General features: G+C 37.7%; 1 protein-coding gene across 1 annotated transcript in view; it reads left to right on the forward strand.

Moving 5' to 3' along the window:
- The window catches only part of PIK3C2A (phosphatidylinositol-4-phosphate 3-kinase catalytic subunit type 2 alpha), a 63,073-nt gene that overhangs the window by 18,991 nt on the left and 20,171 nt on the right, over window positions 1-23,911 (forward strand). Inside the window, exons 5-12 of the mRNA XM_026041144.1 lie at window positions 8,414-9,586; window positions 14,861-14,967; window positions 16,447-16,604; window positions 19,271-19,391; window positions 20,039-20,150; window positions 20,888-20,967; window positions 21,069-21,132; window positions 23,057-23,200. Coding sequence (XP_025896929.1) covers window positions 8,480-9,586; window positions 14,861-14,967; window positions 16,447-16,604; window positions 19,271-19,391; window positions 20,039-20,150; window positions 20,888-20,967; window positions 21,069-21,132; window positions 23,057-23,200 — 1,893 coding nt within the window. The 5' untranslated portion in view covers window positions 8,414-8,479. The remainder of the gene's footprint in view (window positions 1-8,413; window positions 9,587-14,860; window positions 14,968-16,446; window positions 16,605-19,270; window positions 19,392-20,038; window positions 20,151-20,887; window positions 20,968-21,068; window positions 21,133-23,056; window positions 23,201-23,911) is intronic.

A 23,911-nucleotide genomic window follows, 5' to 3' on the forward strand; every position in this document is an offset into this window, starting at 1 on the left:
TTTTTTTTAGCAGTTGTGGCAGAGGCCCTGAGCACAGATAATCAGTAACTGGTCTGCTCCATTTCATAAAAGCACGGGATGATGGCAGTGCTGAGATGGTTTTATAAGGTAGATGGTAAAAGTTTACATGAATTCAGCGTGCAACTGAACACGTTCCTGGAGGAAAAATCTGTGGGGGTTGTTAAATATTACAGAAGTTGCCTTGTGATTCAGAAAGGCCTTGAGCTGCTGATTAGTGGAGCCTGAGAGAGTATTGTGGGAAGGTTTCATTATGTGCTTGCCATGATTTATCTTCTTTTTCTAAATGTTTCTGAAGTCACCTTTAAGGAAAGAATAAGGACTGGACAAACCTTTGGTCCATCTCCCTGCAGCCATCCTATTCAGTTTCCACTGATGGCTAAAAATGTAGGTATATAGCTAATTTTACACAATAAATAAGTAATACTTTCTAATGCGTAAAGCTAAAGGCTAGGTGTAAATAGTGTACTTCCTCTGTCAGATAATAATCAAAAATTCTGTTTCATGCTTCAGAAATGGTATCTTTGTGACAGAGAAGCATCTGTTGATTGTAAATGAAATTGTGTAAGTTTGCTGCCTGAGGGAAAACCTCTCTGTTGAAGCAAGTGGTAGAAATAATTTGATTACTACTGCAGAATTGGCTTTGATTAGACTGGTAGGTCTAAGCAGTACAGTGACATGCCCAGAGTTAAATCCGGGACCGAGCTGTGTTGATGTGGTTGTTCCTCCTTAGGCTACTCCTGTGTTTGGTGTATTATGCTGAGCGTGCATACTGCACACTGCTGCAGCATCAAAGAGGAGAACAGGATCCATCCCTTGGGGAAGGGCCTGCTTTTGTCTCCCTCTGTTAAAAGCCTTACATCATAACCTTACTGCATTTTGTTGCGTATGATCATGGTACGTATAAGCTTTACTTTGAGTATATAACTGAAGAAAACCTATGGTCTTACCATGCTTTTCTTTAAGTTCAGTGTAGAGTGCTTAATGACTGTATCAAGGGTTTTTGGCATCATCATTCAGATAAAGTGGATGATATGAATGTTACTTCCCTCTTTTTCTCTACACTGGCTTTCTTCTAAAGATTTTTTGTAATTTGATTGAATCCAGTTTAATTTATTAAAGCCTTGTGTGTGTCTTCAGATCAGTACCACTAGGTTGGAACCAATGGAAGTGCTAGTACAGATGGAGGCTGCGGGTTGTCACTCTGCTGCGAGCAGTACCAGGACTCCATGAACAACAAAGATTTTGTCTGCAATGGCAGCTAAGGTGCTCTAATTATAGACCAGGAACAAATATTATCCCTTAAGGATCTCTGCAACCACAGATCTAGCAGGCAGTTTGGCTGCTGCAATGGCAAGTGTCAAATAAACTTTGAACTTTTAAAACTGGAAGAACAAAAAGAAAAACCCACAAAAAGAGTCTTTTTAAAGAAGAAGCTATGCTGAAAGGACCCCAGGGGTGTGGGTAGACAGCTCTTGTGTGGTCTGTGGCCTTGGAGGTCTGTCAAGACTTGGGTGGATACAGCCCTTGGCACCCTCATCTGATCTCTTACTTGACCTTACTCTGAGCAGGACACTGGACTACAGACCGTCCTGAGGTCCCTTCCAGCCCTCATTATTCTATAAAATGGCATTTTAAAACAAAAGTTCTTGAAACTGGTGGACTAACAAGCAAAATACTCATCAAAAATATTTGAAGCACTGTGTTATTATTTTAAAGGCCTAGAAACATAGCTAATGTTGACTTTTTTGTGGAATATTTTGCATTAAAGGTGGATTTTCAAGTGCCCTTTGAGAAGTTGATAGAGGCATGAGAAACATAGTGGGGGCATGGAGAAAAGCACAGCCTTATAGGTGATTGAAACTGAAAAGTAAAACTCTTGAGTGACCTGCTGATATAAACAGGAGGAGGGGAAATGAAAGCATTATTCTGCAAGGAGACATTGCAAYAGAACCAAAATTCTTTGCTTTTGTCAAATCGTGCTGGTAATAGGCTTGGCTGGAGGGAATGGAAAGAATCCTGGCCAAGTGCATCCAAGTGAAGCAGCCTGAGATGCCATCAGTTTCATTATTCTTTTTTTGGTAGCCACTTCCAGAAATTCCTKTGCGGGAACAGAACTTGCAGCTCTGCTGCCAAAGAGCTGGGAACAAATTGGGGGAGAAATATTGAGATGTACAAGTTGGTGAGTTGCTGCATGTGCAGTGGAATTGATGTCAGGTTTCCTGTCATTAGCCAATAGTTTTTAAGGAATTTTTGTCATACTTCAAATATTTTTTAAAATTATTTTGTTGATGAGTGTGTAGTTATGCCACTTTGGGTTTCTTCGGTTGTGACATGGTTTTTTTTTTGCTGTCTTGGATTGCTTGTTTTTATGAAGCTTAAAGGAGTTTATTTATTTTTAAGACTTCTCTCCTTTCAGTGGGCTTGACTGAAATGGCCATTGGGCTCAAAAGCTGAGAGACAGGGTGGGATAGAGCAGCATAAAAGCTTGCAAGCACGCTGTACAAAACCATGTACAAAAACAGGGACGGCCCTGTCGGCTGCTCGGTTAGTTTGCATTGACTAATGGTGTGGACCTCTGAATCAAGACGGGGAGAGAATACTTGGTGGCTATAGAAAACAGATTATCTACAGGTAAATATAGCTGCTTGGATTAAGATCTGCCTGGAAGGCCCTGACTAACACTTCCGTCCTTTGTCCTGCTTGGAACATTGATCCGAAATGTCCAAGATTCTAGTTTCAAAGCATGACATCTCTAGCGAGGCTTCTGTATGCTCTTTTGGGTGAAAATTCATRTAAGTGGAGGAGTTGAACCATTTCTGTAAGCATAACAGGTGCTGCAACGAGATTTTTCCATGCAATTGTTGCCAATATTGAAGGATCTTAAAGCATTCCTAGAGACTTCCTGTTGTAGAACTGGAAACACCCTGGAGTTATCTAAATGAGAGACTTTATGTGATGCAATTGTATATTTTTGGATGTAAATGGAACTATAAAATGAAAGTAAAAGAGATGCAGTTACCAGTCTCAGTGCAGCTGATATTTAGAAGCTACACTGGCTGACGGATGAAATTGAGTGCTGGCTCAGAGTTCATTTCGTAGTCAAACCAAAATTCTACCTTTAGATAATTTTTGGAAGATTGTTTAGAAATGAGCTGAAGTTGGTTCATTTTTTTCAGTTAGTTTGTGTAATATCCTTAAGAAAGCATTTTCYAATTTAGCAAAGATGTCTGCATTAAAGAAGCAGTCTTAATTTTAGTGGGAAGATATTAGAAGAGAGCTATWTCTGAAACTGACTTTCCTAATTGTATATGTGTACGTACTATTGAAAAGCTTTCAGTTTAAACTGTTTTAAACAAATTCAGCTTAAAAATCAGTTACTATTAACATCTGTAATATTTTTTTCAAAAGATCAATCTGAATACACTTGTTCAGATAATGTCTGTTTTTGAAAGCATCTCTRAAAAACAAACGGTTTGTATGCTATATGGGGATTAAAAAGGCAAGCTGCTGGGAGAAGTAATAAACCATGTAATACCAGTCATTAATATACAAGCTGTTATGCAACCGAAGAATCTGTTTTTATTCCTAATGGCTTTTAAGGTACTAGGAAATAATTATTTTAATAGTTGTCTAGGAAGTATAAACTTTTGTAAACTGACTTGGTGCTTTTACAAGGTATATTATACCTTGTACTTTAGTTGGTGAGCATGTGTTAGTGAAGTAGAAAAGCCCTTTGTTCTTTCTGAGCGTTACTGGGATTATTTCCTGATTGTTTTTTTCCCCTTCAGTTTTCAACCATTTCGCCCTCTGCAGATTACACCTGCAAAAATTCCTGTCACTAGTTAGTGTGTTATGCTTGCTCCTCTGCTGTCTTGTTTTTTCTTTTTTTTTCCYCAAGATGGCTCTACTAATTTGATAGTTCTAGAAGTGACTTTTATCTGACTTTAGTCATGACTTGACTTGTTGAAGTACCCGTTCAGGTGTTTCTCAATTTGTAGCAATCTGAAACCCTCTGACAGAGAAAGCTTTTGGCTATCCAGGGTGGGTTTGCTATGTTTTGTTTTTTCTTTCTGTTTTTTTTTTTTTTCCCCCTCAAGAAGCTCAAGAAGTTTTCCTTGCGTCCAATATCTTACTAGGAATTCCTTTTTAGAGAATGATTAGTACTTTCCATAGTATGCTACTGCATTCTTATTTTACTGAATTTTTTCCTTGTCATCCCATAAAACTACTGCTATCTTTGGTATGTTGGCAAGATTTGTTAGTTCTTTAGTTATCCTTCAGTGTCGGGCAAATGCTTTGAATCTGTTTTTAATTAAAGGTAAAATAACTGAAGGGAGTAATTTTGAAAAATTACATTTGTTTTGAGGCAAATGTAGCTACTGTGTGTGAAGGCATTACTTCAAAAGGAATACAGGAAATGGTGTGATATGTTACAGTTGTTTTGTGCTGGAGTTCTCGGGAGTTGATGTGCTCTGATTTGTGATAGTTATACAGAATCTCTTGAGAATGAATTACCAATGTGAACTCTATGCTCATTTAATGCTGGAACAGGTTATAAAGAGATGTTTCAAGTAAAAGCTTTTTATTAATATTTTAAAGAAGATTGTTATGCAGCTCTGCTGTAGTAGAAAAGAGCTGACATGTATGTGAGATTCTATTTTATGTATGTGAGATGATGGTGAGATTCTATTTGAGGTAGCAGGATATTTTGCTAATTGGGRTTCTATGTACTAGTAGACATATAATGCTCTGTGTTGTTCTGTATTGTTTTCCTGATGCTTCCTAACAGAGATCTCTTAAAAATTGCTTCATGGTTATATTTTTCTATTTGCTATGGGGGTATGTAAGTACTTTTGGCTTTTATATAAGCCTCCGTAACCCAGTTTTTTAATTTTGGAATGAATTTCCATTCTCACTTATTGGTTTTGATCTGAAGGATATTGCCAGGCATTTAAAAAAAAAAAAGAAAAAAAAAAAGAGCAATACTCAAAAAAAACCCCCACAAGTGCATAACTAAGCAAATTATTTTTAGTTGCTTTACATACATGTATTCAATATTTTTTAGTAAAGATGTGATTGGGGAAATTCTGCCTGATTGGATTTAGCCAAAGAGGTGTGCAGGTTTGTGCCTTATTACATCTAATAGAATACATGTAGAAAATACTGTATCAATTCACAGTTTAAAACTGGCATGTGGAATGAAGTCTGGCTTAAACTTGCAATTTTATCAGATGCTGTTTGAAATGTACAGTTAGGTTACATAATTTGACAAATTTGTATGTTGGTTTGGCTTGATAACTGTCCTCTCTGAGGAAAGCGCTTATGTTCAGCAGTCAAACTGAGTATGTTTTTGGTGATGGAGTGCTTGCCTTGCAAAAATAAAAATCAAACTCCACTTTCCAGACAATCGCTAATAATAATATTTTTCTACTTTGATTATTAGAAGTTGCTGCATTTATAYCAGCACAGGCTGGCAGTTTGCAGCACTGTCATGGGAAAACTAAAATAAATAGACAAACAGTTGTTGAGAGACTGGGATCTTGTAGACATTACAAGTGAATGTGCTGCAGCAGCTGTCTTGCTGTGCACCAGGTTTCTGAAAGCTTAAAAAAAAMCAGAATGTTTATCTCAAGTCTTGAAGCGGTGAAACAGTAGCTTGCTGTGAGTAGGAAATTGCTTGGCAAACATGAAGATCAAAGCTGTCCATTTTTGGCCGAAAAATAAGCTTTCCTACTTCTTATGGCAGTAAACTGGCTATAGTTTGGATCCTGTTATAGTTGCTTTGAGGGATATGTAACTTGGATTTTCCCTCCTGCCCCAGAAAATCCTTGCTCTGTCTGCTGTAATTCTCAAGCAGCACCAGAACGCCCTTGATAGGCTGCATCAAAGCTGTTGTCCAGACAGTTCAGAATAGTGTCAGCAAGTATAATCCTACTTTAGGTTTTCTGAATAAAATTCAAAACAAAAAAATCATGTTGCTCTTCAGAATCTTCAGGCATCAACAAAACAGTGAAAATGATCTTATTTCATGCTACTGCTGCTACTGTGATTTAGATGGACAAACRGGAATTAGAGGACTTCAAAATTAGTTTTTTTTAAGTGTATTTTTTGCATCTAAAAATTTGACATAACAATTTAAACAACTATCGGTTAATGAGATTAAAGGTTGCCTTTATCTGAGCTGTCTGAGCAGTTAGTGTAAAGTACGTCAGGCTTCTTATTAGGACGTCATCTGTTGCTAGCAGGCTTAGACTCTCTGCAAAATACTTGGCRCCCCTTTAGGAGAAAATCTGGAGTGACCTGTTCTGTTAACAGATGAACAGTCTGTCACTTGTTTCCTGCCTCCCTGCAGGTCACTGATGTGCTGCTGCTCATGGCATTTGCTCCTGCAAACTACAGGAATGCATGTGTTTTACAATGAAGATTCACTTGGAAGTAAATCTCATCTATGACATAAAAAATATRTAGGCTAAAGATACTATTTCATTTTGGTCTTCTAAAATAAAGTGGGGACTGTAAGAGCCTGTGAGCTGGCGTATGTTTTTCTGTCTGCCTTAGTAACAGGCCGCTCTTACCTCCTTTTTTAACACATTAACCTGTGCTGATTTCACCAAGTCCCTGATTCAATCTAGCAGTTGACTCTTATTTCAGTTCTGTGAGATTGGGCGGGGCGGGGAACAAAACAACAGCAACAATGAAAAAAACCCCAGAAACTAATCCCTTAAAAAAAAAAAAAAAAAAGTCATCATGTCTGGTACAAAACTAAGTAAAGGAACATATCTGTGCTCATGGAGACAAGTTATAAAATAAACTTGTCTGCAGTGTTCTGCCCAGCACTTCTGACTTCAGTAGTAGGAGAGCTAAGCCTAAATGTCCTCTTAGACAGAAATTGCTGGAAGCAAGAAAACAGACTGGAGACTTATAAAATTGTTTGCAAACTTAAAAGCTTCTGTTTAAAAAAAAAAAAAAATGCTGTGGGTTTTGTCCCTCCAAAAATGAGAGGGTCTGGAAGCCAAGCTTAGTGAAACAATTATAAATGGGGAAAGTAAACTTAAAAATGCTGAACATAGTTTTACATGCCTATTGTGTTGAAATGAGTTGTCCTGAAATGTTATTTCAAAATATTTCTTAATTTAAAACTAAGCAAGTACATGAGAAATATTACTTGCATTTGCTTTAATTTTCCAAATCTAACAGTCATGTTCAGGTTGGTGGTCAGGACATGAACTCGAGATACCTCCAGAGAACAGAGCAGTTAGGAGAGGCTCTGAGACACATGTGTGTCGGGTCCGTATGTGTCCCTCCTGTTGCAGACCTGCATCTGTACTCTGGGTGCAAAGGATACCTGATGAGGCTGTTGTKCTGCCAACGCTGAGAGATGCCCGTGCCACCCCTTCCCACAACCTGGCAGGCCCCTTGCGCTGCTTCCAGTGCTTGTGCAGCTCACCAGCAAATGGGATCAGGGAGCAGACTTGTCTTACAAAGTTACCCAGCAAGAAAGTCTTTCAGAGCAGCTCCTTGAGCTGTTTCARCACTGCTTGTGCAACTGGGCGGTGGATAGGACAGGACTTCTTTGTCATGGCAGTAGTGGTGGCTTTAATGACTGCCAAACTCTGCAGCTTAATACAGTGCAAAGAAAAAGATACAGGGCCTGCTTTTTTTTTCCCCATAGACTTCATCTGTGTTGAAAATCGTCTGCTGGGATGGCTAAATTCTTATAAGCACCAAAACCTCTGATTATTTATGTCTAAGAGCAAGTCCTGCTCAATGAAACCATGTTTTACTGAGGATTGTTGTTTATTTAACTCTCTTCACAGAAGCTCATTTGTGAATTTTATCTTGCTGTTTGATCTGCTTACTAGCTTTTGCTGGAAAACTCTCTATCTCCTGGAATCAGCTCTAACCTGTCTGTGTTTAACAGCTATAGAATGAAGTAGGAAGAGTACTGAAAAATAACATAACGGCCAGAAGTTCATGTGGTAATCTGTTGTAAGACTGTTTTAGCAAAGAGACGTAGGTATTGGCTAGTAATGTTGAGCCTGAGACTAGAATTGGATCCATGTAAGCTGTCACTTYGTTGGTGATGACCTTCACCAAAACTGACTTTTGCATGTATAGTAGTGAATGATACTTCCTTTAAGGGTCTTTTAAAGGAATTACTTAATCAGCAAGTCTGCTTAGATTATTTACATATTTTGCATGTACAATGCAAAAGTTCTGTTTAATTTAGTTGTGAGACTAAAGTGTGGTCAAACATTCACTCTTTCTAAAGCTTTGTACTCCAGGTTTCTGAAGGACGTATGTGCAACCCTGTCATTTACTGGTGCATGGTTCAGTAGTTCACCTCCTATCATTTGTCTTCTAAGTTTCTAATGCTTCGTTTTCTTTTCAGATCTGCTGAATCTCTTACATAGGCAACGGTGGACAACCAGTACAAGCAGAAGTGTTGATTCTTTCCATGGACACCTGCTCTTGCGGCATGGCCCAGATATCCAGTAGCAATGGATTTAAACAGCGTTCGTCCCCTTCTTTGGCAGCTGCGAGGTCCAAAGATGTGGACAAGGAGGAGGCGTTGCAGATGGAAGCTGAGGCGCTAGCTAAAATGCAGAAAGAAAGAGGTGCAGCTGGAAATAAGCAAACCCTTGATTCTTCAAGCAGCACCAGACAGAAAGTGCAGGACAACAAACAGGACCACGATCTTATGGTGTTTCCAGAGTCTGATGCCAAGAGAATGGAAGATAAACTAAGTTCTATTGACATAGAGAAACTTACTCATGCTGAACTAGAGAAACTGCTGCTGGATGATAGTTTTGAATCTAGTAAAGGACCTGCATTACCAGTAATGCCTATTTTGAACCCACCCGTTTCTTCGCAGTTTTATCTTGGGCCTGCTGGTCGGAGAGGGCAGTGGACACCTGGGATGCCAGCACCTGCGACTTGCACTTTACCTCCTATTTATGCCCCAGCTTCTTTTACAAAACAGACTGGTGTATTTCAGAATGGATTCCATCCAAGTGTGTCCTCCTAYCACTCTACAGAACCTATTTATTTTGGTCTTCCAAGACAGTCGCAATACATTTCATATCCATTGGCAGCTACTACACCTTTCCATCCACAAGGAAATGTTCCCATATATCCTCCAGTAATTACACCAGAAATGGCAAAAGTATTTGACAAAATTGCAAGCACCTCACAATTTCTGAAAAATGGGAAGTCGAGCAGTGACTTAGAGATGACTGCTCTTAAGTCTGCAGTTTCTGATCTACCAGCCTCAGAAAGCTGCAGAGACATTAGTAAATTTGACTGGCTAGATTTGGATCCTCTAAGTAAACCAAAAATGGATAGTGTGGAGACTTTGTACAAGGCGGAAGATGATGGTGAGGTGACTTCCAGCATGACTGCGGAGGATCCATGGGACGCTGTGCTCTTAGAAGAAAAGTTGTTAGTAACTTGTCATATGGAAAGAAAGCTTAATGGGAAATCTTCAGGAGCAACAGTTACGAGAAGCCAGTCCTTGAACATTCGAACAACTCCCCTTGCAAAGTTCCAGGGCCAAACAACAGAGGTATGTAGAACAGTTTTCTAAATAAGGGTATAGCAGTATTTAAAGAGCYTTTAAGATATAGATTTGTTTGCTGAGCATTAATTGGCTTGGGTACCRTCCAAAGAGTGTGACAGTTACTGGTATATGTGTATTTTGATGATATTCAGAAAACTGCGCGCTACTACTGAAGTAAGTATCAAAGTACACAATATGTCTACCTACTCTTCCTAAATTTTTAGGGGAAATTGCCGTTATCCAACATGCTACAAAAAAAAAAGAGAAGGGAGAAATACCTAGGCTGAGGAAATATTTAAATCACAAAGATAAATATTTAAATTTGTTTAAAAAAAATGGTGAAGTAGAGGTCAAAGAAAAGTTGCATCTGAAGCAGCCTTTATTGCAGATATGGAAAGTGAGTTTTTCACAGTACTTTTGAATTTCTCTCTCCTTGTAGAATTAAAGGAAAAAARCCCAAACAACAACAACAAAAAAACATAGGATGACTGTTATCTTTCCTGCTTTCACTTGCACGTTTTCACAGGACCTGCTGTATTTTTCCTGTGGGCATAAACGTTTCCTTCTGTGCAAATGCTGAAGGGGTTGTAACTGCAAAACTTTTGAATATATGTCCTAGAAGGTGGTACTGATGGATGCTGCTGACTCAGAAACGCTGTGCTTCTGTGGTGAAGGAGGGAAGACCATCTTCTTGGTAGAGAGCTATCTGCCTCGGGCAGGGGGAGGAGCAAAAGGGCAGTCTCTGCCCTGAGATCAGGATCCCTTTCATAAAAATTTCAATACGAAATTGCCAAAGTTATGACACACTTTTCCAGTAAGAGTTCAGTAAATTCTTTCTTTTTTCTATCTTTACTAAAAAGTCATCTTCTGATAGATCTTTGATAAAACAAGAAATTATTTTGTAGAAGTTAAGTTTGCCACTTCTATAGAAAGTGAATGAATTCTTTTAGATTGTGGTGTGGGGTTTTTTTTGTGTGTTTTGTTTTTATGTAGACAGACTACACAGACTGAAGGAGAAGTTATGGCAGGAAGATTAATTTCTGCAGAAACTCTGTGSCCTTGGTGGGGGAAGAGTGAAAGATTTGTTTGCTTTAGAGATCTGGAATTGAAGCAATTTTGAGTGTTCTGTGTATTGTTTTCCTAAGTGTTTTTAGGGGGTTAGGTACAAGCTATAAAGCCAACTATTATCATCAAGGACGTTTTTAAAATTGCTCCTTAATCCTTTGACCCACCTTGGCGCCAGATTTTTTTTTTTTCCTGGAAAAAAAGGAAGATTTACTAGGCTTTATTTTAACAGGCTCTTTAAATTTCCATTGAGGTGAAATTTCTGACTGTTCATTTTGAGTATTTCCTGTTGTTCTGGCCTAGTTGTCAGTATTCTGGCAAAAGTCTAGTAGTGGCTAGTGCAGTGGAGAACAAAAAACAAAACACCTTAARCTCAAAATGCCTTTACCTGTATATTTAAGGGATCTGATTTTTAAGTGATATGGTGAAAGGTTTGTGTATAGCTTAATAGCTTCAAGTCCCCCCTTCAGTTAAGTTTAGATATGTAAGCACAGCTACCTCTTGTTCTCCTTAGAGATGTGGGTAAGCTTGGTGTCTTTGACAGTTTGCATCTTCACTTTTTACCATTTATCTAGTGATCATCATGTGGGTCTTCTTGCATTGTTTGTTGTGAAGTAGCCACCAGCTGGAATAGCTGGATTGTGCTTCTGAGATGTTGGCCAGAGAAACTAAAATTTGTCTGATCGTCACTGAGTTAAATGTTTGAGTCAATGAGTGAAATTCCAGGTCTCTTTCAAGAGTGCAGCCTTTGAAAGGGTCGTGCCTGACCATTAGGTCCAGTGCTCTTTGTAGATCACACTTTTTCCAGTTTGTAAAATACTCAAACTGCCCTAGCAGTTTTGTCTGCTATTCCAGGGACCTGACTTTCTCTTCCAGATCCAGACTCTTGGCTGTCTTCAGAATTAGTCATCTGCTTTTCAGATTTTTTTTTTGATTTTCAGCAGTTTTTTTTTCAGCAATATATTCAGAACAGGTTCATAGCAAAAGTTGTTCTTGTCAGAATGGTACTTAATCTTAAATACCTGCCGCTGCATCCTGCTGCACGCACTGGAGGGATGCTGACTTTGTCCTTGCAAGCTTGTCTCCCCTCATGAGAGCTCCTCTTTCCTGTCACTTGCTGCATGTAGGACGCTTTTGAAGGTGACATAAGAGAATTTTGGATCTCTCTGAGAGCAGTGTACCATGTGCCTTATGCAAAATAAAYCCTCATGTGGTAGCACTATTCTGCTTGACACATTTTTATTTTATTCATGTTGGCATCACCTTAGCATGTACTGACCCTGTAGTCAGTTGATGTAACTGGATGTTTTTTCAGCCACCATCTGTTTTGAACAAGTTCTTGGTTTATAACATTTTTTTTCAGTGAGTTCTTGATTGCATGTCCTTGACTTTCTTTCCACCTATATTTCTGTAGTTTGTAGCAAACTAGCTGTTGCTTAGTCCTACATACTAAAACTGAAGTAATAACTGGACCGTGATAATATAAAAGTGCGAACTATCTTCAAGCTGTTTCTCTTTCTTGTGCTGTCACAGAAAGAARTGATAAATTAATCTAAAGATGAGCCATTCAGACCAGTGTACCCTTTGAAGACAACCTGCTCTTTTTGCTTTATCTATTGTCAATCCTGTGCTGCTGCATTGTTTTCTAGCTTAAATAATTTTCCATTGCTTAGGAAGGTGCTATTTACTCTCCACCTTTGGCACGTCTTTTGTGTTTTACCCCAGTTAGCTGCAGGTAAGTATGTCCCACAGAATGTACTCTGGAGTCTGTCCTAACTAGCCTGGATTGCTTTTCCCTGAGTCACCTCATTATCTCCCTGACTTCTTATAAACAAAGAATTACACTTACAAATTTCTAGTCATGTATTTAGATTTTGTCATATGATATTTAATTCCTTGAGTCAACAGATGACTATGAGTTTTGTTTCATATTTGATGAATGTATGTATTCATTATTCTCTTTAAGCTGCTTCTGTGTTTATTGTTCCTTTTGAAAGGTAGAGGCAACATGGCCATTTTTATCCTTTTTTAGAAGCTGTTGCTCTCCTTTTTCTCTTCACAGAGCTGARGAGTCTTTTTGGTTTTATATACTTGTGGGATCTGATTTAACTGGGCGTCTAGTAATTCATTGACCTTTTCCTGTTTGGTAAGGTTGATTGTATTTGCAGATCACTTTTATTTTTGCAGCATCTACTGATAAAAGGCTTTTTTCTCAGACAGTCTTTATCTGGTTTGGCCTGAAGTTCCAGTCCTGTCTTACAAGTTATTTTCTAAGCTAAGAGCTTTTGCACCTCTTAGAGTTGCCCATCTGAAAAAGTAAAGAAATACAAATCCAGCTTGTTGCTCAAGATCATCTTAGTCCAGTGACCTTAACTTTCTTAGTTTACCAAAACTTGCATTCCTGAAATAATCTTCCAAAAAGATCAATTTTGAGCACTTCCAAAGAGCATTCAAAATCAACAAAATAAGCAAGTAGGTAGGAGATATTCTTAGTTTCACATCAGCACTTAATTTCCTGCAGTATGCATCTGTAATAGCATTTATTTCTTTCCTTAGTTCTGGCTGAACTTGCCAACTGCCTTTTATTTCCTTACAAATCTCTGAAGTGCTAGCAAGCCAACTGTAGCTTTTGTCATAAATAACTGGACGACTTCCCGCTGGGCCATAGAAGTGGCCGCCTTGCATCCTTAGTGTGACTTTGCTCTAAGCAATCCCATTGTGGAGCTTTCTTACGCTCTGGTGAGAGCTGTAAAGTGCTTTGGTGGTTTTCTTTGCTATTGCCTAGCTTCTCACAGAACAGTCCTTACCCTTAACAGGGAATATTTAACATTTGTATAGCTGCTTGATTTGCAAATAGTGGGGTTTTTTTTTTTTTTTTTTGGTCACTTAGCTGAGCCTTTCTGGAGGGCGTTTGCCTTTCACTTGCTGAGCTCTCTTCCTGTTTCCTTGTGTGTGATTTCTGTTTTGTGCGCTTGCTTTTGAGGCATGCGTGGCCTGTAGGCAGTAGCACGACGCAGGCATGTCAGCTGGCCTCACACTTGACCAGAAATATTTTATGTGAAACAACTTGYCCAACTCACAAGAATGGGAGGAACCCTTTAAACTTAGGGTATCAGACCTACTCCTTAATCTCCTTCCAGGATTTTTTTGACTTTGCAGCTTCGTGCACTTGTTGCTTCCTGTTACACAGCTAATCACCAGTTATGTGATCGTTGACTTCTGTACGAGCTGAAGATTTCTGTGACTGTATTAAAAGCTCTAGATGGAAAATGTTACTGATCAAAAACTTAACTAATATCCTGAAGGCCCAATGGTCTAAATGCAGAAGGACTCCAGGCTGGATAAGACCAGGTCCGTGAAGATCAGCTTTCTGCAGAGAGTATCTGGCTGTAGTTTCATGATTGTCCCAGGCTGCCTGTGGCCCCTGGGCTCCTGGGGGTTTAGTTCCACTGCATGCAGCTGGTTGCTGCCTCTTGCTTACTCCAGCATTTGTATGGCTCTGTTGTGAATTGGGTCAGACACAGGCCTGGGCTGAAAACTGTTACTGCTTTGTTGTTTGTGGGTTTTCTAGTTTCCTCCCACCCACCTCCTTTTATTATTATTTTTTTTTCCCTCTCTAAACTTATTTGTTACGGGTTTTTGTTTTTTTGTTTTAAACTGTAATTCTCTTTCAGTAGTTGTTATTTTATTGGCTACGCTGAAGATTGCAGTGCACATTTGGGGAGTCTAGTTGGGGAGGATTATATGTGTTTTAAGGGATTAAAATAGCACAAATTTGAGATTACAGGACTAATTCTAGGCTTCATGTTCTAAATGCTGCTTCCTTACAGTGTATAGTTTTTTCTCCCCTGCTCCTCAGCAAAAGGTAACTATCAGCAGAGCTGGTGTGTAGCTCTGTCTGTATCTCCATAGTGAAGTTTTGGCAAAAGTTGAGGAGGAAAAAAATCACTTGTCAGCTGTTGTCTTCTGGTTCAGTAAAATTCAATGAATGTTGTGCTTGCAACTTAATCACCTTCTCGAAAGCAGTCTTCAGTGGGTCTTTGCTTTTCAAGGTGGCAGTGATGCATGCATGATTTGTAGAATATACATAAAATTAATGATAAACATCAGGCTTCTGCAAGTCTCTCTACTGCTTGTGGTTTACAGGCTCTAGAAGTGTGTTTGTAACTATTCAAACATGTGTTCTTTTTTTTTTTTTTTTTTTTTATCGTTGAGCTGCAGAAAGACAATGGGACCACTGGCACGCTCACAGAACACGCACTTCGCCAAGAACTTGAGGGGCAGAACCAAGAGCTGTCAGCTTTTTCTCAAGCAGTTACAAAGTAAGATATTACTGGATGCAAAATAGCTTTCAGAAGTAATGGAATGGCTCAATGAGTCTTTGTTTCTGTGTTGAGAAGATAAAATCAGATTTGAAATTTTCAGTAGGGTGACAGGTTCTATTTTAAGCTTACTTTTTCCGAATAGGCAGGCTTGCATATACCTTTTCCATTTGTCACACCATTTCCTAGTTTTCCCTGCTCTTGTCTTCTGTTCCAAAGATACAACAAAATTGTTAAGGTATTCAGATTTCAATTACTATTTCAGATATTTTTTTGATGCCTCCTTCAAGGAGCAGCCAAAATAACAACGTATCCATCTTCCTCCTCCTTAAAATCAGTGTTTCACTCTTTCTTATCTTGTCTGATACACATCCATTCATATTATCAGGTACTACTGTAACTTAAATACAAGTTTCTATGGTGAAAATATTKGGATTAGCCATTCAAAAATGGAATAGGAGATAAAGGCCCAATAAGTAATTGAGGAAATAAAGGTATTTTACAAGTTAGTTATTAACAGACAAATTCAAAAAGCAGGAATGTTTCTGAAATGAAAAGCGAACTCCATAAAAAGTGAGGAGAGTCTTACACAATGGAAACCCATGGAAGTTACTGTTCAACAGTATTGAGACCAAGCTCTCAAAGGCTTTTTGTAACAGTTTATAGTTAAATTATTGTGCTTTCAAGACTGTGCTTAAAATGCTGGACAGCTGTGCTGCTGTGACTGGACAACCCTGGCTAGAGAGATTACATGTTTTTTATTCTTGCTGTGGTCAGTAATCAAAATACTGGAGATGAGTGATCGATCATTGTAGACGAGTTTGGTTCTTAATCTCCTATAATTTTGCTCTCACGCTGACAGAAATTCAAGATTATTTTATCTGTGTTAAATAGCAATACAGCTGTCAAAAATACTTTCTGTTCATTAGCAGGYGAATGTGTTTTGATGCTTGTGTCATCAAGAAAAGCCCTCCTCTTAATTTATCCTTCTTAATTTTCACAATTTATGGTACTTTTCAAAAGATAATCACTTGAAGTTCAGATTGGGTTTTCAAAAATTCAAACATACAGAGAGTTCTATGGTCTTTGAAATAAATTCTGATAAATTCTGTTTTAGACAGATGTTATGGAATAGGTTTGTTTGTGGGTTGGGCTTTTTTTTTTTTTTTTTTTGAAAACTACTTTAGAGCTTAGCTTCCGCAGCAGCAAAGCTTTGGCCTGCTGAATATTTTAAGCTATATGAAAATCCTACGATTCTCTTTTTAATTATAAGATTATTCTTTCTGCTGTAACAGATGTTCATGTCATTATTTCAGACTATGGTCTGAGAGTAGAAAAAACAAATCTTGCTGTGAATACAGTTTAGGTAAAGAGCAAAAGGTATTCTTTACTGTTCTCTGACTTGTAGTTATTATATGCTTTACCTTTATTCGTACATTTATCCACTGCAGTGTTTTCATAAACATTTTCTACTTACAGATTGAGGACCAAGTTTCCTTACGATAATCTACTAACAAATCCAGGTTTTGTGCTGAGTCCAATCATGCTGCAAAGAAATATCAGTGGAGAGAGTGCCAGTATCAAGGTTTCTATAGAAATCAAAGGATTCCAGCAGCCGGTAACTTTTACGTGTGATGGTATGTTTCTGCTTTTTAAATTGGAGCTTGCTTTAAATGTTTTAACAGCCTGTGGGCTGAGACTGTATATTCAGGTTATATTCGGACCAGTGGCATTCAGGTTTTGCAAGCCCAAATTGTGGATGTGCGGGCAACTGGCAAGGAATCTGCAAAGTGTAACTGAAAAACAAATTCTTGGTCAGTGCCTCCACCAGGAAATGTTTAGAGGTTCTAGAAGTAAAGGAAAAGAGTTTAAAAGAAAGTTTAAAAAAAAGAGTTTAAAGAGAAAAATCAAGTATACCAGCAGCATTGTCCTAACCATAGTTGGACTTCTTAAGTTAGACCTCATTAAGGGTAATTTTTCCTCTTTAGGACTTTTAGTTATTTATATAGTTTATTTATTTTTCAAGAACTATCTGAGCGTTGAAATAAAACTATTTCAGGCTGTCTGAAAATTCAGACAAATAGCTGTCAGGAAATGACAATAAAAATTGAGGCTATTTTAGTTATAGCATGATTTGAACATGTGCTTGTGAGCACTAAAATACTTGCAGCTCACCATGCTGCAAATAAGTGGACTGGTTTGTAGATAACCATGAGTATCAATTTACAGTGTTCTTATGCAGAGATTTGTATTTTCGCAGCAGTCAAGATTGCATAGCAATTGCCCAGTGAAGTACCTCAAAACTAAACTCTTTACCCTGTTATAGTCTATTAATGTTTTGGTGGCATGGTCTGGAAAAGAGAACCCTCTCCAAGCCGTGTATCTTTGCCACAGTGTTTCTTACCAGTGTCTGATTCTCTGTCTGTAGCAGTGTAGACTTTTTAGGTTTGAATATATTGCAAAGATGTTAAGTGTTTTTTTTGTTGTCTTAAGCTAGATGCTGTGTCAGGAAACAAGTTCTCAATGCACAGAAGTGTTCATTCTCTAAGCTTGCCAGACCTTATAGTTACTCTGCTGTGACTAATACTCTTAAGGAATGAGATGGTTCTTTATTGTAGGCTAAGGAGTTTTTCTGGTGATTATCCCTGAGATTAGACTTTTCCTAAAATTACAGACTTTATCCTTCTTTACAAAAGGTTTTAATAGTGTAAACTGAAATTTTATAGCTTCCACGCTCTATTTTTAGAAGTTCTGTGAATTCCAAGTAGCCTTGGAATGTGCAATGCATTCTAGCTCCAAAAGTCTTACTCTCTGTGCCTTCTCCTTGCTTCCTTTCCTGATGTGGAAACTAATCACAATTAAAATACTGCTGTAGCTAGTGAAAGACGAGAACCTTTAGCTCATGCTAGCTACGTGGATTCAGAGTAAGTGTCTTCTGATTCCTTCTGTTCTTGCTTTGACTGTGCTGGGTAGTTTGGCCTCCTGATGCCAGAACTACTGTAGCAGGGCTTGTGTTTCTGCTTAGAGGGAACTACAGCTCTCCAGTGCCAACTGCTGTGTAGGAGAGACCCAGGAGGGAAACAGACTAGCTTCAGAGCTTATTTGGGTAATACCTAGTAATTTTTATTAGATTTTACCTGGATGAATAAAACTATTGCTGCCATTCTCATGTGTCGGCAAGAAATTAATGATTGTTAATGAGAGGGGAAAAAAAGAATTATAACTCCATCTTGGCATTACTCCACCAGCTGTTACAGGACTGGCTGGCCTTAGTCCATATAGCCTAACATACAAACATTACTGCATCTTTTTTTTCACTATTGACCAACATATTCCAAACTGAAAGTAGTACTTAAATTCAGAAATCCTTTGATGTTATTTAAATGTTTCTATTCCACTCACACTAGTGAGTAGATTTGATAGAGCAGAGAGCTCTAGACTTTTGGAGTTTTTGTTGGTTTAGGTTTATTTTTTCCGCATACAGCTGAAATCATTATTTAACATTTATATAAAAGCATATCTATGCCTTCTTCCTCAGTGTCAGCTGGTGCCATGGGAGAATGGATTTTTTGGCTTCATGGGAATTATTTTTTATTTTGTGGTTGCTGGATTGAAGGGGAAGAAGGCTTCCCAAAACGCATTTGGAATCTGATAAGAAAGTGATGGTGGTTATGAGCTGCCTTTTGAATGTATGTGTTGATGCTTGCTAAAATCTAAGCAGCACAGTGTAGAAACTGCCCTAATCTCTAAGCAGTACAGTGTAGAAACTGCCCTAGACATAACTGGGAGGGGGGACTATTTCAGGAGGATTTGCTTCCACTGCAGTTGGCTAATTCAGAATTCAAAACAGAATTCAAAAAACAGAATAAATAGCAAAGTTTTATCTTCAACTCTTCACAAATTTTTTAAGCTAAGGATTTTTTAAGGATTCCTTAAGTGTTTGAAGTACTTGCTGAACATGACTTAGTGCTATAAAAATATGCTATTCTGGTATAAAAAAAAAGAGTGCAAACAAATTGCAAATTACAGCCTTTTCAAACTTTTGATGAAGTGGGTATAACACATGCTATTTTAAAAAGAATTTAGTGAATTCTACAGGCAAACTACAGGCAGGTTTGTAAGATAGCCTTCTTTGCTGTAAAAAGTGAAATTCTCAGGTGATGAAACCTATGAAATTATAGAAGCATAAGAGTCTTCTCTAACAGTGTAATAAAACTAAATAAAGAACAGTTACAACTTGAATGAAAAACAGTTAATCTCAGTCGCTATACACATAACTACTAGATGTAATTTCTTTAAACAGTGAGTTCCCCTGTGGAGCTTATAATAATGCAGGCACTTTGCTGGGTGCATGATGACTTGAATGAAGTGGACATTGGCAGCTATATCCTGAAAGTCTGTGGCCAAGAAGAAGTTTTACAGAAGTAAGCAAACTCTTTTTCATTAATGTTTAACTTCTTGCTTTTTCATGGCACAGTTACTGGAAAGTGTATCTTTAATGATTAAATGTGAGAAAGCAGCAGTATCTTTATAGAATGAAGGCATACATGTAGATATAGAAAAAGGCATTTTTGCATAAAAATTAGATCTTAAAGTTGCTTTGGGATATGGCAAAGTTGGTCCTCAGCAATTTCCTAGAATTTTCTTCTAAACTATACTTGATGGTATGGTGAACACAAATAATAGTCCAAAATGTAGATTTCTCTGTGGACTTTGTTTAGTTGGAGAGGATGATATAGTTTACAGCTGCTCTACATAAACCTATTGATAAATAGATTTAGATGTAGATAAATCTCTAGATAAATCTATTGTTATTTCAAACGATTATCAACTGTATCATATTTTTTTCAAAACTATAACACAGTATTTTCTAGGGTAAAATACTTAGTTTCCTTAGTAGCCATAATAGTGAAGAGCTTCAACATAAACATAGATATCTGCAATAGTATATTGGAACTTGTGAAGAAGTCAAAAACAGATCAAGAAATAYCTTGTGTTTTGAGGCATGTTTTTGTTTTTAAACYACTGCTTTTTTAATGTGAATAATGATAGTTTTTGTTTCATTTGACAGTAAGCACTGTGTAGGAAGCCATGAATATATTCAGAACTGCCGGAAATGGGATACAGAAATAAAACTGCAGCTCTTGACCCGTAGTGCAATGTGCAGAGATTTGGCACGAACAGTGAGTACCTCCTCAACTTCAGTAAATCTGATTTTGTTATTAGGAAACTAACTCTAAAAGTTAGGTGCATTAGTTAAGAGTGTCATACATATATAGTGTATAGAATTTGGAAATAATTCCTGCAGGAAAATAGATGGATTTTTGTCAACATCTGATTTCTTAGCTTTGGGACAATATTTAAGGAAATGTGTTGTCTTTGCCCAGCTTCAAGAAGTTGGGAAAGTTGTAACCTTGTGTAGTTAATAAATCTGCTTAGCTGTTGTGAATTGTGTTCTATCCTACTAAGAGGAAATGAAACACATAGTGAACTTTGGCAAGGAAAGATTGTTTAAATATGGATATTGTCTCTTACTAGATAATTACTGTAGCTGGAAAAAATATGCAAGCTTTTGCTCCTGTCTTGAGGCCTGAAAGAGAAACAGAAAATTTCAGAGTTAAAAACAACCTGAAAACAGTTTTGAAGTTTAGATACACGATATTGCCAAGGTGGGAGGGAGGAAGGGAGGGAGGGAGGAGTATTTGGTGCCTGTGGAATTAGGTGCTCAATCCTTGCACTTCTCTTCCCCTGCCCCAACATGTACCTGTTTCATAGGCTATTAGCTACTTATTTCTTCTCTCCCCACCCCACCTTTTGAAGAGACCACATTTTATCTTTGCTGTTCTACTCCACAAGTGATGAAAATTCTCAGTATTTGAAATTACAGAACGAGCCCCAATATCTCCTGTTTTCTTTATAGGAAGAAGATGATAGAACCCCCGTGCATCTAACAAAACACCTCTACAAAGTAGAAAAGCCTTTCAGAAATGTTATTATAAGGTAATGTTATGAGGTTATTTTTATGATCAAGCTCACTGTTGAACTGAGTAGGGCAATGTTACACTCTTGCACTTCTGTTCAATAATTATTACTTGTTGCAGGTCTTCTATTGAAGAACTTCTTGATGCCTATCATAAACAAATTGACATAGCGCTTAAAAATGAGGTAAGCTTAATGAGCTGTTGCTGAACTGAAATTAGCATGAGATTTTCCAACTGTCTTATTAGGAAACAAAGACTAGCTGAAGCTCTTGAAAAAATAAATTTCAATAAACTGTCAGAGGTAGATCTGGAATCATGAATTTTTCAGATTTCTTCCCCATTTCTAGCTAACAAGTAATAATGTTATTGTCACAGCTATAACAGAAAAGCTGTACCTTCCAAATCCTGGACTGCCAAATAACCTTTTCTTTACAAATACTAGAGAAGATTAACTTTGAGAAGAAGGGAAAAGGCCGTAATCAACATTGTTATCAATATATCATCATAGCATCGTTAGCTATGATGATATGTTGATAACAGATCACAGTCTGTGCAAAGCAAGGAACAGTATTTGTGTGCGCTCGGAATTACCACTGAAGCATGTCTGAACATTGAAGTTTTACACAAGTGTAATACCTTATTCTGCAGAGTTAGATGAATTGATAATATGTTGTCAAAACAGTAGGGTATATTTCACTGTGCCATAGGTAGCTTAAAAAGGCCTGCCTGTGAAGGTTAATTTGGAGTAATTTTCCAGATGCAGAAGCTAGCTGAAGGTAAATTAAGCAAATCTTTTTATAAATGTTTAAAGTAGGTTAACTCCTGGTAATAACTTACCTTGGTGAATTAATCAACCTTAGATTACTTCTTTTAAAAAGAGTATTTCCATATTCCCTGAATATCATTGTGAAGATCACTCAGCTCCCGTGATGGTGATTCAGTGTTCTCAAGGGCAGCTTTTGAACACAGTCTTACTGTAGAAGAGTGAAATGCTCTTGCTGCCTTGTGTGGTAGTTTCCTTGTTGCCTCGCTCTTAACAGCTGCTCCAGCTTGCCGGTTTAATGAGATTTCACAGGCTGAGCTGAGGAACGCAGAGTATCTCACTTCAGTGTCATGCTCTAATCTTTCCACAATCTTTTTTTAAAGATGGGAGATGTAGCTTTTAGATGGTGATTAGATTCAAATATCAGCAGTTCTCCACTTGAAAGTTTCATTTCCCAAAGTGAGTTCCTTTGCAAGTGCAATGGCTGAAGATTGCTAATGCAAGTGATAGAGTCTTAAGTCATCTGCAGATAAGTTATATGTAGCTCTTAATTTCACATTTATGGACATTTAAAAGTTGTCTTTTTATTCAGATAGTCTTGAGTGCCTGTAATTTTTATCAAAATAACCATGGTAATTTTGCTTTTGATATGCTCAGAGAGTTGTCTTGGAAGCGTTAGCCCTTAACTTAGGGCTTAAATATTTACAGTGTAGTCCTCCAGTTTATGTGGTTATTCTCTTACTGGAACAAAGTTAATTGTTGTGAGGCAATTTCCGGTACTGCTTTACTGTTTTTTTTTTTTTTCTTTTAAATTCTTTGCAGCCAAGTCATGAGAATATGCAAGAGGGGAAGAAAAAAAAATCTAACTACAAGCATATTATACTAATTCCTCTTAGTTATAAGTAAATGGTATGCAAGGAAAAAAAAATACCATTCACTTCAAATGACTCCTTCAGAATTCCTTCAAATGAACCTTCAAAAGTCTTGGCCTAGAGCTAGGTGGTGTAGGTTTAAAAAAAAAAAAAAAAAAAGCAGGGGGGCAAAAAAAGCTGGAGCCTTCCCTCGTGTGAGTGTGGTTTTTTGTGAGGAGGGTGAGGGGGTAAGGAAGAGGAACCATTCTAAAATCCCTACTGCTTCTGTTTGCTGCATTGATAACTGGGCTATAAGGAAGTTTTTGAGACTGTGGTATTTACTTAATCAGATTGTTATGCTGCAGTTAGATGTATTTGAGATTTAAATCTCCAATGATTTTTTTCTTAGTAGTTGATTCTAAAGCTATGTTTAAAGCAGTCCTGAGTTTTGCAGCTGTGATCAGTTATGTGTTCTTTCACGCTTTTCTTTTTAGAACCAACATAAAGCAGTAGAACATGTAATAAAGACGGTCAGAAAAATCTGTTTTACATTGGATGGTGTAGAGACTCCTGCAATAACAGAATCCGTAAAGAAGCTAAGGAGGGTTGTTAATCTTCAAAGGACTAAAAACACCGAGGTAGACTTCCACACTCCAAATTGCATTCTAATGCTGGGGGATTGTGTGGGATGTTTTACACTACTTCAGAATCTTTGGTAGTCCCGGATGTCTGCAGCAGTTCAGTGCTACCAGCAGTTCAGTACTATAAAAGTACTACCTTTTGCTGTTAATTCAATTTATCATTTGCTTTGGAAACCTTCACTATGGAAAGTAGCCACTTTTAAAGCTACTGACAAAATACTGTGTTTCTGGTTCTGTGTGCAGATCTGTGTATCAGCAGATGATGTTAAATCTGAGTGAGTGGAACTGATGAGCAGCTCATGTCCTGTAAAATCAGTGCAGCAAGGCTCATAGAAGATGAATTCACATCTTGTCTTTTCTATGTAGTTTTTGTTTACACTGTTAGCATCTTAAAACTCTTAATCATTATGTTGCCTGATTTCTGAGCACATGAACAAAAAAAATCACTTATTTCATATGATCTCAGTGCAGATTTTGATTGAATTTACAATGAACAGTTCACTTGAGCGTAAATCCGAAGTCACTTTATCAAAAACCCTGTAATTAGAGAGAAAGGCAGATACAAAAAACCTATAGCTTTGTAATACTGGTTCTCTTGTCCTGTAGTCAGAGTGGGAATGGGAATTTATGTGTCTTTTTTCCATTTTCCTCAGGCTCATCAGTTTAGTGATATGTTTGCCATGCTAAGCTGAAGTCATGCAGGATGCA

This window comes from Nothoprocta perdicaria, unplaced genomic scaffold (assembly GCF_003342845.1).
Source record: "Nothoprocta perdicaria isolate Ctin4 unplaced genomic scaffold, notPer1 scaffold_28, whole genome shotgun sequence".
Taxonomy (NCBI): Eukaryota; Metazoa; Chordata; class Aves; order Tinamiformes; family Tinamidae; genus Nothoprocta; species Nothoprocta perdicaria.